Source organism: Juglans regia, chromosome 1 (assembly GCF_001411555.2).
Source record: "Juglans regia cultivar Chandler chromosome 1, Walnut 2.0, whole genome shotgun sequence".
Classification (NCBI taxonomy): Eukaryota; Viridiplantae; Streptophyta; class Magnoliopsida; order Fagales; family Juglandaceae; genus Juglans; species Juglans regia.
The window spans coordinates 434,344-451,905 of record NC_049901.1 but is presented as its reverse complement, the minus strand read 5'-3'; the positions used below and the strand labels follow the sequence as shown (position 1 = coordinate 451,905).

General features: G+C 37.2%; 2 protein-coding genes, 1 non-coding gene and 1 pseudogene across 3 annotated transcripts; 2 read left to right on the top strand and 2 right to left on the bottom strand.

The window, feature by feature from the left end:
* Positions 1-760: 760 nt before the first annotated feature.
* Positions 761-10,122, top strand: LOC108992821 (annotated as a pseudogene).
* LOC108992824 (thioredoxin H2-like) lies at positions 9,968-11,074 on the bottom strand. Its single transcript, XM_018967480.2, has 3 exons — positions 10,865-11,074; positions 10,608-10,730; positions 9,968-10,294 (listed from the first exon to the last, which is right to left on the bottom strand). Exons 1-3 carry the CDS (start codon positions 11,009-11,011, stop codon positions 10,148-10,150), a joined length of 417 nt encoding a protein of 138 aa, XP_018823025.1. The 5' UTR covers positions 11,012-11,074; the 3' UTR covers positions 9,968-10,147.
* A 1,034-nt stretch (positions 11,075-12,108) lies between these two features.
* Positions 12,109-17,436, bottom strand: LOC108992822 (protein arginine methyltransferase NDUFAF7 homolog, mitochondrial). Its single transcript, XM_018967478.2, has 10 exons — positions 17,115-17,436; positions 16,963-17,024; positions 16,076-16,219; positions 15,724-15,834; positions 15,369-15,573; positions 14,541-14,599; positions 13,608-13,660; positions 13,312-13,534; positions 12,985-13,093; positions 12,109-12,859 (listed from the first exon to the last, which is right to left on the bottom strand). The coding sequence occupies exons 1-10, from the start codon at positions 17,374-17,376 to the stop codon at positions 12,600-12,602; spliced, it is 1,488 nt and encodes a 495-aa protein (XP_018823023.1). The 5' UTR covers positions 17,377-17,436; the 3' UTR covers positions 12,109-12,599.
* A 53-nt stretch (positions 17,437-17,489) lies between these two features.
* TRNAA-AGC lies at positions 17,490-17,562 on the top strand. Its single transcript has one exon. It is a non-coding gene; the product is annotated as a tRNA-Ala (tRNA).

Here is a 17,562-nt window from a genome sequence, read left to right as displayed (position 1 = left end):
TCCAACGTCTTAGATTAATTTAATTAAACGTGTTTGTATCACATACACCAGTTTTGGTTACGGCAAATAAATCACTTTTGCATATATATTTATATTTTAAAATTTCCTACTTTACATATTTGTGAAAAATAGCAAACGAAAAAATAAATATATAGAGTTTAAATTTTTAAAAATGTTTGGTCAAATCTTAGAACTTAGAGAAATAAATATATAAAATAATATCGTAATGAGATCCATTTTATATATCTATATGAAATATCTTATTTATCAGTCACCAAGGAGAATACATTATTCGCGTTTACATTGTTATATGTCAAATTTAAGATTTAAAAATTTTTCTTGTAAATTAATTTTTATTGTTAGAAGAAAAATTTTATTTTTAAATTAGTATGTATAGTATATTTAATAAAATATTTACGTGATATAATTTAATTTAAAATATAAAATTAAAATATTATAAATTAAAATTTATCATTTAAATAAAGTAAATAGCGTGATATACCCACCAACTTACTAATAGAATAAATCATTTTATGCGTAAATTTTAGAAGACACTTGAAGAAAGCAGGGGGGCCATGTTTATACATCTCGATCTCACGATTACTTGATAACTTTCCGAATATACCGACTGGCTGATTCAACCAATAATTGTTCGAAGGTGTGTTTGGGGGCAAAATTGTCAAAAAGTGGAGTGCCACTGCCGGGTACTTTTTCTAATGTTGTATTCATATTTTTTCAGTACCGGAACGAATGAATCGTAGGAGCGTACCACCCGCCAAGTTCATAATCTACTTCGAGTTAAAACTTGTTAACCCGCAGCAAAAGGACGACAATCGTGTCTAGAAAGCTGATAAGAGAGAGAAAACATTGGTGAGATAAAACAGAGCGGCAAGAGAAACAGACTACTCCGTAGAGAGATGACATGCAGTGCTCTGTTTTTTCATTGATTGCTCACGGTGATTTTCCTGCTCTTCTAGTTTCTACTTCCATTTGGTGGTGCACCTGAAAATCAAGGGGCTTGCGATGGATAACAAGGCTGAAGCTTTGGAGCCTGTGCTAAAAGAAGCCGTGGATTTGGTACCAAAGCAGAGCAAACCATCTCTCTGTTTTTTTACTATTCTGGGAATTATTTTCTCTGTTTTGTGTCTTTTTACTCTTGGAATTACGTTCTGTTGCTTTTCCTTCAAGGGATTTTATTTTCGAATTAGAACTTTTTTTCGGTGCTTTTGTTGCTGGGTTGTGTTTTAGGCTTCTGGGTTTGTGATGACTGTTATGTTTTTTGTTGTTGTCGTTGTTGTTGTTGTAGTATTATGGGTTTTGGTTTTTCTTTCAAAATGCTGTTTTAGATTTTTCTTTTGAGTTTGTAATGGAATTACTTGGATTGTAGGAGAACGTACCAATTGAAGAGGTTTTTCAGACGTTGAGGTGAAATAAAGATGGTCTCACAACAGAGGCTGCTCAGGAGAGGTTGGCCATTTTCGGCTACAACAAGCATGAGGAAAAAAAGGTACACCACTTCTATCCTTCATTCTCTATTTGTTTCAACGGAAAAATATTCGAGAAATTTTAAGCTGATGGTAAATTTTATTATTCATTTTATATCTCAATACTTATGTGCGATATTCACTTTGACAGTTTCCAACAATTTAGCTGAAAGGAAAATAATAGGTCTTTCCTTATCTTTACTCTGGGTTTTGCACCAAGACGAACTAAAAAGAAATTCTTCTAAGTATTTACGAATGGAAAAAACAGAGATCAATTTCCTCTTATATTGTTCTCACTTTGGATTTTGATTGCTTTGGCCTTTTTGGTTGTTTTCGTACTTTGAGTTCACAGGAAAGTAAGATATTGAAGTTTTTGGGCTTTATGTGGAATCCTCTCTCATGGGTCATGGAAGCCGCAGCCATAATGGCCATTGCGCTAGCCAATGGAGGAGTGAGTGTTCTTTTTACCTCTTCTAGGGGTTTTTCTGTCCGTTGCTGAGAAAAAAGTCTAGGGAAATGAAAAGAAATTTAACTTTCCAAGCTTATATTGATGTAAAATTGGGGGTACCATCCTTTCAGAAAAAAATGCTTATATTGATGTTCTCTTGGTTTACTAGACCTTTTTTTAAGGCTTAAATAGGATTTGGTTGAATGATGGAGTAAGTTGAGATGGTAGAATGAGTTTTATAGGACCCACTTAAGATGAATTTAGATGTATTTGAATGTTAAAATGAGTTTAAATATATTTATGGAAAGTTGAAAAAATTTATGGTTCCTGCGTGTAAAAATGTATTGAATTGAAAAATGTTGTGGGTTCCACGTATATTAAATTGATAGTCCAAGTTCCAAACGGGACCTACATTTGTTGTCTAGGGTGCCGAATAAAGATTATTTAAGGCTGCGTTTGGTTGCAAGACTCAGCTGAGCTCAGCCTAATTTTAAGCTGAGTTTAACATCCAAACACCCAACTCTCAAATTACTAAACTCATATCAACTCGAAACCTCCTTACACGTGGGACCCACAACATTTTTTCACTTCCCATAAAAAGTACTAAACTCATCATAACATCCAAACAACTTTAAACTCAGTTTAGATGGGCTCCACATAACTTTCTCCACAATTCAACTCACTAATATTCATAAAAAACTCAAGCTAAGCTCAACATCCAAACGCAACCTAAGTTCCTTTTTTTCCGACCTCTTTCCTGCAACTTGTCTTCGACTAGAGGATTCTTAGATTTTAGAATTTCTTACTGGCTGCACATTTTGCAGGGAAAACCTCCTTATTGGCAAGATTTTGTTGGGATCACAGTTCTGCTGCTTATCAATTCAACTATAAGTTTTATAGAGGAGAACAATGCTGGTAATGCTGCTGCTGCTCTCATGGCCCTTCTCGCTCCCAAAGCGAAGGTATTGGTTGGATAAGTGCATTCCTCTCCTTAATCTAAATGAGTTTGGTTATGTTAGTGCTATGAGTTTCCTTTTGATATGATGTATTCATCAATTTGCTGTTATATGTAATTGAAGAATTTGTAGTCTTTTCTGATTATGTCATCTGTGTTGGGATTATTCCAGGTCCTTAGAGATGGGAGGTGGATTGAGGAGAACGCATCTATTCTTGTTCCTGGTGATGTAATTAGCGTCAAGCTTGGGGACATTATTCCTGCAGATGCTCGCCTCCTTGATGGCAATCCCTTGAAAATTGATCAGGTAATTTTTTGTGCAACCTTCACTGTTCTGTTTGCTGAAGTTGGGTCAGCTTGTTGAGTGGAACCGAACTACTCACTTATGTTCTGTACTTGGACTTTTTTAGTCTGCACTTACAGGGGAGTCCCTTCCTGTGACAAAAGGCCCTGGTGATAGTGTTTATTCAGGTTCTACATGCAAACAGGGGGAAATTGAAGCAGTGGTCATTGCTACTGGTGTTCATACCTTCTTTGGAAAGGTTGCTCACCTTGTAGATTCCACAAATCAAGTGGGGCAGTTTCAGAAGGTAAATAGGTGCAAATGAAAGCAAATTCATTTATTCTAAAAGATAGTTACAATAGAGATAAGAAAATAAAGATTTGAGGGAAAATAGGTGGGTTTGGATACACAAACCTATCTCATCTCATCTTATTATTACAATTTTTTCAAATTCCCATACAAAAATATAATAAACAATTTAATTTTTTCAAATCTCAAAATAAAAATAATACTAAAAAATTATATTTAACAATATTTTATTCAACTTTTAACAAAACATCTCATCTCATCTCATCTAAACTCTCTAAAATGAAAAAGAAGCTAATGCGAGAAATGGGAACAGTACAGAGGAGAGGATTTGGGGAGACTATTGACAGCTATTTTATATGGAAGTGGTGCACATTGTGATATATGCATGTTAGCATGGCTGTTTCAATCTTTGCTCTTAAGCCACTGAGTAGTTCTTCCTTGTATCCTAAGCTTTTCTTTGCATAATGTTAGTAACTGTTTTAGTAGATCAATGATAAGTCTTTTCTTTTCTTTTTTTCCTTTTTTGAGGGGAAAAAGGTAAATTTAATTATTGTAGGTCAAAAGGTGAATGCTGGTTTGCTTTCAACCTTGTGAAGAAAAATTTACTTGCATGGTTATTTGCTTTTACTAGACAAAATGTGAATGATAACCATGTTTGCACCTGTACTAATGAGAAACATGGTTTACTGGCAATTTGAAAATTTGAAACTTGATATTTAACCCTTTTTGTCCTACCGCTACTAGATTAGTTGTTTCTATTTGTATCTGAGTGAGAAAATCCTTCTGTTACCTGCATAATAGGTCCTGACTGCCATTGGGAATTTCTGTATATGTACAACTGTTGTGGGGATGATAATAGAGATCATCGTCATGTTCCCAATTCAACACCGACCATATCGTCCAGGAATTGACAATATGTTGGTGCTTCTTATTGGAGGAATTCCTATTGCCATGCCCACAGTTTTGTCGGTTACTATGGCAATTGATCCCATCGTTTAGCTAAGCAGGTTGGTTACAATAGGCATAGCTTTAACTGATTACTTCTAGATGGTTAACCGTGTCAGTGTGTATGGCCTATGATTGATTATTATTGCAGGGAGCTATTACCAAAAGAATGACAGCAATAGAAGAAATGGCGGGGATGGATGTGCTTTGCAGTGACAAAACTGGGACTTTGACATTGAACAAGCTTAGCATTGACAAGAATATTATAGACGTTGGTTAATGGTTTCTCCAGTTTATGGTTGCAATTTAAACTTCTTAGATTTAATGTTAGTTCAAATATTTCTTTTGAATAGGTCTTTGTAAAGGGAGTAGACACAGATACTGTCATTCTGATGGCGGCTCGAGCATCCCGAGTCGAAAACCAAGACGCAATAGATGCTGCTATAGTGGGAATGTTGGGTGATCCAAAGGAGGTATGTATACTATTACAGGCTTTATCTTGCATATAGGCTAAAAAAACTGAGTTGGATGTTTTCTGCCTGCCTTTATTACGTTAGGATGATAGGTGAGCTTTGTCTAATTTATCGGATTTTGTATTTTTTATGTTTCTTTGCTTATGCTCTTGATACAAAAAGGCTAGAGTTGGTATTCAAGAGGTCCACTTCCTTCCATTCAACCCAACCGATAAGCGAACAGCTCTAACATATGTTGACAGTGAAGGTAAAATGCATCGGGTCAGCAAAGGTGCACCAGAGCAGGTAAGATAATCAACAACTATTTTTGTGTACTTTGATTTGTCTGGAATGCTGAATAAAGTAATTTATGCCTGCGTTTTTATGACTAGATTTTGAATCTTGTACACAATAAATCAGAAATAGAACAGAGTCCATGCCATGATAGATAAATTTGCAGAGAGGGGATTACGTTCTCTTGCGGTAGCATACCAGGTAGTGCATCATCCATATTGTTATTTCTTAGTTTTAGCTTCTTTTAATTTCTAATGCACATTACTTGTGTTATAATTCATCATATTGGCAAGTTTCATTTTTAATGTGCAGGAAGTTCCTGATGCAAGAAAGGAGGGCCAAGGAGGGCGATGGCAATTTATTGTTGTCATGCCCCTATTTGACCTGCCTAGACATGATAGTGCAGAGACAATACGAAGGGCATTGAATCTTGGGTTAAATGTTAAAATGATCACAGGTGTGTATTATTCATAAAACAATATCATGTGAATGCTACTTCTAATTAGATTCATGGGTAATACCTTAGTATGATTCATGCCTGGTAAATATCAAAGCCATAATGTAACTTTACGGTTGTGTATACCAGAGACTATAACTACTTTAATCTAGGGTAAAAGCTGTATTTAACTCGCATACTATGCAAAAAGTGTGCAAGGAGGGGGTGCTTTTATGTTTTCTTTTGCATCTTGAACCATTAGGTTTCTGCTGTATAGCACTTCCTAATCCTTCTGAAGGAACTTCAACGCTAATAATTCAAGCCAAAAAGATGATTCCGAATTTGTTCTTTGGTGAACACCTGATGGGCAATTATTACATATTAAGTGTGACTTTGTTTGTACGTGGTATTTAGGATAAACCTTTGCCCAATATTGGTACCATCTGTCATAGACTGCACGGGTAGTAATTAACCCCAGGTCTGTATTAGTTTTGTTCTCTCCTTCAATAGCAAGAGCATGCAGTTCAGATTGTGATATTAAAAGGGTGCTTATAGATTCTTTTGTTCCACGTAACTGCCATTGTCCTTTTCTTGCTTTTACGTCAACTCATATGCCGTTGTAACGCAGATGATAACTAGCTTTAATCGGTCAATACTGCTCATAAACATAAATAATCTTCTAGGACTTGTATGATTTTTCTCTGGCACGTGGAAATTCTTATGGCATCTACCATAGTGTATCAATTGCAGTCTTGTTAATTGGATCGTTACTCTTTCCGGTCTTTGTTAGGTGATCAATTAGTAATAGCAAAGGAAACAGGACGCTGCCTGGGAATGGGAACGAATATGTACCCTTCCTCTGCATTGCTGGGATAGAACAAGGATGAGTCAATCACAGCTTTGCCGGTTGATGATCTTATCGAAAAAGCTGATGGGTTTGCTGGTGTTTTCCCTGGTATTATATTTTGTTTTCATTCTTTGAGGGCTTTTTCCCCTAAATTACAATGAATAACCTATCACTAAGTCTGGTCCAAATACTATTGCACCCAATTCAGCTACTAGTGAAAGGAAGCTGGATCCCCTAAACTCTGCTGGGGAGACAGCTTGACTGGTTCGTGTCGGTAACTTCTTGTGTTCTTCATTGATTTATGCCAACAATTGTTTTTGTAGGATTCAGAGCACATTTATGTTCTTTGTTTATTTAACTGCACCCAATATTTTATACATACAGAGCACAAATATGAGATTGTGAAACGTTTGCAAGCTAGGAAGCATATTTGTGGGATGACTGCTGATGGAGTCAATGATGCTCCTTCTCTGAAAAAGGCTGACATTGGCATAGCTGTTGCTGATGCAACTGATGCAGCTCGCAGTGCTTCTAACAATTTCCTGACAGAACCTAGTCAGTGCTTCTGACATTGTCCTGACAGAACCTGGTCTTAGTGTTATAATTAGTGCGGTACTGACTACTCGGGCAATATTCCAAAGGATGAAAAATTACACGATGAGCTTGCATTTTGATTAAATAGAGCTTTAAACAAATGTTCAGAATTAATCAATAACTAGTTGCACAGCCGCCCAATGTGAGGAAAGACAATTGTTTACTCTTAATTTTGTTTAAAACCTAATTGTCTAGTTGTTTGAATGTGACCTTAGATTATAAAGTAGTAATTATAATGTATTGACTCCTTTCTTGTTGCAGATTTATGCAGTTGCCATTACAATCCGTATTGTGGTAAGTACTATGTTGTTGGCTTCAGGATATTGTATCTGGAAAATGTTTTATATTGCCCCTTGTTCTTTGAGCTATCTAACTTTATTTTTTTTAACTCCAATTTATGACAGCTTGGTTTTATGTTACTGGCTCTCATATGGCAGTTCGACTTCCCGCCATTCATGGTGCTGATTATTGATGTCCTTAATGATGGTTAGTTTCCTTCTTTTACCCCCACATGCTCTGAGTTCCTTATCTAATATGCATATAGAACTTTCTATGGTTCCTTCTTTACAAGGGGATTAAAAAATCGGATAAAATATTATTTTCCATCTCTCTGGGGATGTGAATTGGTATCCATTCTACTAACAAAGAGTATAGAGGAGTTAGCTATTTGCCACTTACAAGATCGATGGCTTGCCAGGTACCATTATGACAATATCAAAGGATAGGGTGAAGCCGTCTCCTCAGCCTGATAGGTGGAAGCTGGCAGAGATCTTTACGACTGGAATCATTCTCGGCAATTATTTGGCTATGATGACAGTCATCTTCTTTTGGGCAGCATACAAGATGGACTTATTTCCTGTAAGACTCTATCTTTTAGTCAAATGAACACCAAATTTGTTCTTTCCTGTAAGACTTTCTATCTTTTTCTTTTGCTCAAATTGATTCTTATTATGCAATACACAACATACATTTGGGGTTTCAAGCCTTCAGCAGAAGCAGAAGGATGCAGATGACTTTAGAAAGCTTGCCTCAGCAGTGTACCTTCAAGTCAGTACTATTAGTCAGGCTCTTATATTTGTGACACAATCCCGGACTTGGTCTTTTTGTGAGCAACCCGGATTTTTACTTTTGTTATTGCTCAGCTGGTGGGTGAACTGCTGGTTTTTTCATTGCATTTTGTGACCGACTGCCTACTAATATATGGGAAGAATCAATGACCTCTATCAATTTTTCTTGCATGTAGGTTGCCACACTGATTGCTATTTATGCATACTGGAGCTGTGCTGCAATTGAAGGGATTGGATGGGGATGGGCTGGTGTTATTTGGCTCTATAACCTAATCTCTTACATCCCACTTGATTTCATCAAGTTTGTTATCCGATATGCCCTGAGTGGGAGGGCTTGGGATCTAGTTATTGAGCAAAGGGTATGTATGGGCACTGTTTCAATAGAGTAACGTAAGTTGTTGACAAGGGTTCCTCCTTGATTCTTTGTGATCGAGTTCTATGTACTGCAGATTGCCTTCACAAGGAAAAAGGATTTCAGGAAGGAAGAACGGGAGCTCAAATGGGCACATGCACAAAGAACACTCCATGGTTTGCACCCACCTGAAACCAATATGTTCAGTGAACGCACAAGTTACACGGAACTTAATCAGATGGCTGAAGAGGCCAAACGACGAGCTGAGATTGCTAGGTAAATGCCATTACAATCGACCAATTTTCCTTTTTTCTGCAATTAATTTTTTGTAGTATATAGTTTACTCTTTAACGGTTGATGAATGATTAAGATGAAATGGTGTGATGAGCTCCCTTTTGTCTCATATACGTTTAAGTTGTTTGGTATGTACAACACACGCTGGACCGATCGACTTATGGGTTTCATTTTACATAAAATTAACAGGCAGTAAAAAAAAATACTTTAAGATAATGCATCCTATTACCAACTTATGCAATCTTTAATTATTATGACACGATAAATGATTTCGCCTCAGCCCAGCGATTGAACTTGATATGAAAATGCATGTGATATGCTACTTTAATTTTTTGTTGCAGAATTAGAGAATTGCATACACTGAAAGGGCATGTGGAGTCGGTGGTGAGAATGAAGGGCCTTGACATAGACACAATTCAGCAATCATACACTGTGATGGATCATACACCTATGATTCCGCATGGTATATACCTTTAGTGTCAATGGTTGAAACAGAAAAGCTGCAGTTTGTGATCCTACTATATAAACCATAACCCACCTGAGTATATATCATCATATGTATTTATTTTGCCTGCTTCCTTGTATTTTGGGTTGGTTTCCTTTCTATATATGATAACCAAATAGCCACCCTAACACAGCTAGAAACACTGGAAGCACAATAGCAGCAATCTGTAGATCGGACAGTGGAACTCCTCGTTTTGTCAACATAAGCTTCATAAACAGTACCAACCCAAATATTAGAGAAACCTCCGCAGAGATAATGGCAATCCAGGAAGCAGTGAATAGAAACTTGAGAAAGATTCTCACTGAAGGAGACTTAAAGCTGGTAGTGCAGGCAATTTCCCAACCAAAGTATGCAACAGATTGGACAATGCAATTACAAGAGATATAGAATATCTGCTAAGCTTCTTTGATGAATGGAAAGTGCAAAAAATTCATCGATCCGAATCGATGTCCCTTAGTCATCCATTTATGCTCTCCTTCTGGGATCAGAAAAAATGTATGACATGAGCAGAAAATTAGGCCCCTTGTCAACTCTCTTTTATCACTTCACATTCCATTTCTTGTTTGATGTTTACTTTCTTGCACTGTCACGATTGTATCGTGGAGTTCATCTGGATCCCATCACTCACTCCTATTATAGTTTTATTTCTCTATTAATATTATGCTTCTCTCCTCATACAAAAAAATATTATGCTTATCTTGATTAAGAATCCAACCAAAAGAAAATAATGGAATTTATCATCATCGTAATGGAATTTCTCATATCTCATTGAGGTAATCCCAGCTACCAAATCCACAATAATAATAATAATAGTAGTACTAGTGGTGGTGGTAGTAGTAATAATGGAAAATAAGGGATACACACTGAAGGAGATAATCATAATCAAGAGGAGGGTTGGAGAGCCCTGTGCTTCTCGATCTTCTTCTCGAGCTCATCCTTCTCGACACCAACCACCCTATCCACTTCCTTCCCTTTCTTCACCAACACAAAAGTCGGCATCCCCTGCACCCGAAACTCCTGCGCCACATCCTGTATATGCCAATCCAATCCCCCAAAACCAAGCAGAAACTCAATATTCATGCATACCCTCAGAGATTTAGGAAGGTTAAGGAGAGGTTTGGATCCATCTCAACTCATTTTATCCCATCGTTACAATTTTCTTAAATTTCTCCACAAAATATAAGAAACAATTCAACTTTCAAATTCTAAAATACTTTCCCAAATTTTCATACCAAATATAATAAATAATTCAATTTTTATTTTATTATTTTCAAATCATCTCAACTCATCTATAAATCCAAACCTCTCCTAATTTTTTTAGAAAAAAAAAAAAAAAACGTACAGGTAACTCATCGACGTCGATCTTGGCGAAGTCAACGTCAGTGAACTTGGAGGCCATGGCATGGACGGCGGGCTCGATGAACTTGCAGGGCCCACACCAAGATGCAGCAAAATCTATTACCATCTTTACTCCGTCAAACAAAAACCCAAAAAAGATAAAGAGAATCAGGTCCTAACAACACACCGATACCATCTCAAAAAAGAATATAAGCTAAAGAGAAAAGAGAAAGTGAAAAATATATGCATAAATAAAAGTACAAGCTGGGAGGAGTCTTTGGAGTTGTTGAAGTGTAACTGCCATCTGGCGGAGGAGTGAAACGGCATAACCCGAGATGGGTCGGATGAAGACGGTGCTGCCTCTGCGATGCCGCCGCCTCCCAGCAAGCTTGATACTATAGATCCCATTCTCTCTCTCTCTCTCTCTCTCTATCTTTCTATCTTTGCCTGTTTCTTGTTTTTTATGGAGGAGGTATGGTTCAGCGGCGTGGGGTTCTTGGGTGTTATTGAGGTCCATCGTAGTCGCTGGAGAACGGAAGGTGTTTGCACGCGCTTAACTCCTAAGACAGTAGAATGATTACGGATTTAATTTTTTAATAGTTCATCCACTCTTTTTAAAATTGATTATACTGATTATGTGCACTTCACGATGAATTTTGTTTGTTATGTTCTCTTTTATTTTATCATTTTACTAATGATATATATTTTAAGACATGTTCGGTTCAATGGTGAATGTAAAAAATATGATCGATACAAATAAATTGACTAATTTAATCATGAAGCATCTCCCGTCCTTTGGAACGACCCCATGTGACGATTATTTATTTATTTGAGTTCTAATTATTGCGAAAAAAAGAGAAAGTCATTCAATCATATTGTTGACATTCACCCTTGAAATTGAACAAGACATGTAACTCAATGTGTTAATGTAATTTGATAAAACTTATGACAAATTATAATGTTTTTTATTGCCCAATTCATGTGAAATTGAAAAATATTTACACAGAACCAAAAAAGCACAGAAAAATGTGCTGGTATATATCTTTGACATGAATCGACAATGTATCGTCCTATGTTATTGAAACTCTTGTGCCCCTTTCCCCGAACCTTCCAAAATATCAAAACCTCACAAAACCCATTCTCTCATTATCGTAACCCCTAAGCTTTTTTGTTTGTTACCATTTAGAATGTCACAAATGGATTATGAGGAGCATGTTGAAATTAAAATTCTCCACCATGACATGAGGATTATTGCTTAAATTTACCCATTTTCAAAATGGTCTCAATTGGACACCGCGTGTGCTAATTCCCCCTATCCGTTTTGCTACACAATCTCCATCACACTCTACACTCCACATTTTTTTAAATTTTTTAATATTTTTTTTTAAATTTTTTTGAGTTTATTTTTTTAAATTATTTTAAATTTTCTATTCATTATTCATATAATAAATATTTGATAAAAGAAAAAAAATAATAATAATTTAAAAAAAATATAGAGTGTGAAGTGTTAGGAGGTTGAAAAGATTTATTGATCCTTGTAATAGCAGCTTCCTTGAGGTTCCCTTCCAAGAGTTCAGGCATGCATATTTTTAACGTTGTAACTAGACATAGACATGACAGACGGATAGAAAGATTAATGGGCTGTAAATCTCACCTATCCCTTGAACGGCAAATAGCGGGAAAGGTGAGCAGCTAATCATGTATAGTAGCTTCATTGTTCAACTTCCCCCTTGCTACCGGACGAGTGAACTCAGCCATCAATCAGATGTAGATCCTTATGTGCCAGAAAGGAAGTCCCAACTAATCACTGTGACAGCAAATTCACCAATTTACTTGGTAGGCGGCCGCTGTGACAAACGTCACCATAAAACCGGGTCGATAAATTAATATATAAGGGAGCCCAAATTAAAAAATTGGATCCCTTCCAACAACCAATAAAGCTCTAGTGGACATATAAGATTACTACGAAGTGCCACGTTATGATACCAGACCTCACTCAAAAGGGAACCGGAACACCTTGCCTCTTGTTCACAATAGCCATTGCCAAATACCGGGTACCCATTCCAATAGGCACCTGTTCTTCAGGTCCCTCCCAGAAGGGGGCTTCGCCCTCGCCCACCAGACGCCAGTATCCTGTCCTGAGGGATTCGGCTTGTTCATCTGTGCAATTCTGAAGCAGAGCTTCCACTCGGAAATTTATCCCAAGAGCACCAAGAAGCTGAGACTGAGTAATTGGGCCATGGACAGACACATCGCCTGCAAAAGGTTTAAAAATTGGAATTTATCTTCAATTTTTCACTTTTACTTTATCTTCAGAAGGAAGGGGGTGGGGTGGGGTGGGGTGGGGATACTACAGGTACCAACACAATGGGGATATTCACCTGAAACTTCCTCAGCAGAGCGTCTGATGGAAGCAAAATCAACATATGCACTGAGATCAGCGGATCCAGGATCATCTAGAATGTTGACAAACTTGTGTTTCCGAATTGCCTGACATATGTGGGATTGGGCTGATGAGAGGGGAGAAAAAGAAGTATGAACGTAATAATGGGAAAGCTAATAAGAGGGAAGAAAAAGGAAAGAGTATGCAAGCAAAAATATTCACACATCATACGGTTAGCTTGATGACTGCTGATAGACCAGCGACAAATTACACATCCTCTCATACAAATCCAGTACCATAATACAGAAACAGCAAGGTAACAGACCTGCAGACTATCTGAGATGACTGCATTCAGTCCATAATCAATTATAAGAGCCCCTCCTCCATCAGAACTTATTCTCTTAGCAATAGTTTGAGTGAATTCCATTGACTTGGGGCAAACCTCAATTTGATCAAGCTTTGCTAACTCTTCAGTTGCAGCCCACTTGCAACGCTTCATTAGATAGAGTGTTGCAGGGGTAGGCTGTGGGGATAGAACAAAGCGAAACCTGACCAATATTATGCAAAAACAATTATATAAACAATTTAGACTACTAATCAGATTAAGTTTCATATCCTTACGTTGAGTCTTCTGCCAAATCAACCATCTTCTCACACCAGCCATGAGAAGCCTTCTGTATACAAGATTATTGCAGGATGAGAGAGTAATTTACGCCCATGCAGTGACAACATAATAGAATGTACTGGTATACAGTAAGGATGCTTAATTTGAAAGTTTATCGATATTAAGATCTGAAACTTTGGAAGGCTATCATGTTACTCCAACTAAAATCAACTGGTGACATCTCATTTGGTTTGAAAAGAGGTCCCCAAGCATAGATTTGTTTCTTGGCTGGCAATTCAAATCAGATAGCTGTTTTCTTCTGGTAGCAGATTTTTTTTGCAGCAGTTTAGCGGCTTCGACTAATTTGCTTGGAATGCCCATCCATGACTTGTACAATAAATGGGTACAAGAAACATAAAAAGAGAGAAAGAGACACCAGAATTTACGTGGTTTGGCACCAAGGACTACTTTTAGTTTTGGGGGTGAAATCTACTATGTATGATGATCATTCAAGCTTTCATGGACTCTCATGCTCTCTATTACAGTGCTTAAAATGTTGGAGGAGAGATTGGAGAAGATGAAGATGTCTTGGAAGCTTGAAAGAGGTCTCCCTCTGCTGGTTGCGTATCTCTCCCTTTAGTCCAACTACTCCCTTGTTTTATGTCACTTTCTTGGTCAATTCACCCATTGCCAGGGGATTGCATAGAGCATAAACCAAGTTATTGTTATAGATTGCATGGCTAAGTCTATTTCCTATTTTTTTTGAACTTGCTATCATGGAAAACTAGTTTGTTACATATAAAATGGACACCAGCCAATGACACATTGTTGAGTCGGTTCATATGGATTAAAATCATGACAAGATGAACCAAAAGGAAGAGTCTTGTACAACGCGTAATAACAGCCAATAAACAGGCAAGACTCACACAAAACAGGTTAAAATGACAAACCTGAAATTGGTGAACTGGTAAGGCATCATAAAATTCATGAGCAATGATAATAGTAGGCACTGGAACAAGGTAGAAGAGAAAAAAGTTGATCAGGAAGAGAAGGAAAAAGATTTGTCACATTTTAACGATTAAAATGCAGGAAAATAAGACATAATTGATATAATGTACCAAAGATAAAACCATAAGTTGATAATTAAGACATGTCAGCCACATAATGATAAGTTAATGACATTCAGCATTTAATAAATTTAAAGCACGTTATATGTGTATCACTATCATGTCAGTTAAATTGCTTTTGGCAAACTACCATACCATTATTGCTTTCAGATCAAGCATTCTACTTGTTAATAACAGCTCTAAATGATTAACAGAGTTCAAATTAAAACATTAGCCTCTAATTAACTGTGGAATGACCTTAACTCTTTGCATGATTGAAATTGCAGTACAAAATCCACAAGGACAGCTTCAACTAACAAGCAACAAAGAAAAAACAAACATAGAAAGATCTCTTGAACATTATGTCCTCATATATTGCCTTATGAAATTTCATAACAAAAATTTCTCTGGGGATGGAAAATTGGTATCAAGAGAAAAGCCATGTTGGCATGCTTACGCGTGTGTGAGTGAGAGAGATAGGGAGCACAGTTTGAAAATCATTTTATTCAATTTCCACAAGAATATGTATGTGTGTGTGTGTGCACACGCATTTGTATAAATATTTATGTGTGTGCGTGTGTGAAAAAATCTGTCTTTCTACTTGCACACACTATTCTGCGAATCTGCTTGTTTCCATTGGTACATATATATATATAAGAAGACATTCCTTACCTCCTGAAGGAACCTGCTCTAGTGCAGCATGCCATGTCACAGGAGCTCCAGCCAACAAGCTGATAGTCTTTTTGTCAACCGTGCCATCCGTATTATTTTCTTCCTCACATTTTAAGTTGCTGTATTGAAGCTTCTGTAATGTTGGGCTACATTCTACCATATGTATGTTCAACGATTGGACGAAGTGTTTAAATTTTGAGGCACCCTACAATAAAAGCTACAGTTCTTCAAAACTTGAACCCACCCCTAAACGGAAAAAAAATAATAAGCGAGGAAGTGAAGACAGAATTTTGTTATCTCTAACAACAAATAGAAAATCCAAAAAATATGTATGATGAAGAATGTGGTCTCGTACACGAAGAAGGTCAGCCATAAGAGTTCCTCGTCCAGGACCCAGCTCAACTAGGTTCACTTTATTTGGCTGTCCCATTTGCTCCCACAAGCACATGGCCCAAACCCCAATCATCTACATTATATAAGCAAGACGTGAGAAGTAATTCTTCTTGATTGAGCAAATATTTAAAAATCAAAGCATCTTAGAAAATACTTTCTAATAAGAATTTCATTTCACAGCAGAAACACACGATACAAGTACACAAAGGAAGGCAACTTGGATAATAATGCTCTTCGCTTTAATGAGTCTTCAAAAATCATTAGAAGATTAGAGGGAATGTGAACAGCTCAGAGTTTCGTAGCAACTGAATTACCTCCCCAAACATCTGGCTTACTTCAGGAGAGGTTATAAAATCACCCTCTGCTCCAAAAACATCCCGATTAATGTAGAACCCAGCTTTGGGATTTGTCAGAACTTCCTCCATATACTCAGCAACTGAGATTGGCCCACCACGGAACTTGGCAACAGAAAAGAAACAAGGTGTAAGACTAGGGCATGTTTGGTCCTATGAGAATTCTTTTTCCTCATTTTCCAAAACCCAAAAAACATATTCATTCAAACCATTTAACCATCATTCACAAAATTTTGAGATACTCGTATTCAAACATACCCTGCAAGTAAAAGAAAACCTCCTAGTGCATCATAAAAGGGGGAAAATCTTCCTATTATAAATTTAGATATTATGGCACATTTAAATGCCACGTGGAAACAAATCATTCCTAGTCTATGAATACATTGAATAGAGTAGGATGCTCCTATCATTGTACAATGGAAGTGTCCACAGGCATAGTAGGAAACAATATTTATGTATAGTACAATATAATTTTCACAAAACCTCTGCCTCAAACTTCACAATGAAGTTATAAACTTGAAATTTTGTGTGTCATAGGACATCTCCATCTCATCTTCATTGGTAGAGCACCGTTTCTGGCGAAAATTTTATTTTTTTATACATAGCACAAACATTCCAGCTCTATCTTGGATCCAACTAACAGCACAGTCCCGCACCTATTCCTTCATTTGCAGTATATAATGTATATACGATATCCCAATTCGTTCAGGCGTTACGAAACCCACTTCAGTTTGTAATATTATTTAGAGACTCCATCAAACAATAAAGAAAATAAAGGCATCCCCCAAACAGCAATACTTACATTACTAAAAGTAACATATAAAGAAAGAAAAATGAACGAATTGAACCTTGATGATGCTTTTGAGGTGCTTGATGAGCTCGGAGTCCGGAGAAGGTTCGTGAGAATGCTCTGCCATTCAAAATTCACTTACTAAAAAATTATCTAAGAAAAGGAAATAAAGAAAGCCTTTTTACTAATCGCGTTTGTGAAAATATTTACCTGGAGAATTGTAGAGGCCGGAGCGGTCGATGGAGATTGTGGCGGCCGGTGGAGAAGCGGACAGGTTGACATCGTCCTCTACCTGTTCGACGGATGTACCGTTTGGGACTTGGGACGATGAAGAAGAGCACAAGAAGCGTGTTATAGAAAGCGAATGAGCCGCAGGTGGTGGCACTCGTGCGGAGAGCTGCGGAGCAAAGTAGTAGGTATGGGATGCCTGACGATAAGAAGTGGGAGCTCGCAGAAGCAGACGTCTAAGCATTTCGTGATCGCGGAGGGGATCTCCGGGGAAGAGCGCCAACTTATATCTGTTCTGTAAAATTATTGTTATTTTATAAAAATAATTACTGTTATAATTACTGTTATAAACGTGAAGGGGATGTAGCTCAGATGGTAGAGCGCTCGCTTAGCATGCGAGAGGTACGGGGATCGATACCCCGCATCTCCA

Coding starts and splice junctions, on each gene's coding strand:
- LOC108992824 (XM_018967480.2), bottom strand. CDS start 11,011: ATGGGATCTATAGTATCAAGCTTGCTGGGAGGCGGCGGCATCGCAGAG. Junction 10,731..10,864: donor CCAAAGACTCCTCCCAGCTT/GTACTTTTATTT, acceptor GACGGAGTAAAG/ATGGTAATAGATTTTGCTGC. Junction 10,295..10,607: donor TCGACGTCGATGAGTTACCT/GTACGTTTTTTT, acceptor TGGCATATACAG/GATGTGGCGCAGGAGTTTCG.
- LOC108992822 (XM_018967478.2), bottom strand. CDS start 17,376: ATGCTTAGACGTCTGCTTCTGCGAGCTCCCACTTCTTATCGTCAGGCA. Junction 15,574..15,723: donor TTATGGCTGACCTTCTTCGT/GTACGAGACCAC, acceptor CTTTTATTGTAG/GGTGCCTCAAAATTTAAACA. Junction 13,094..13,311: donor TCATCTCAGATAGTCTGCAG/GTCTGTTACCTT, acceptor CACATATGTCAG/GCAATTCGGAAACACAAGTT.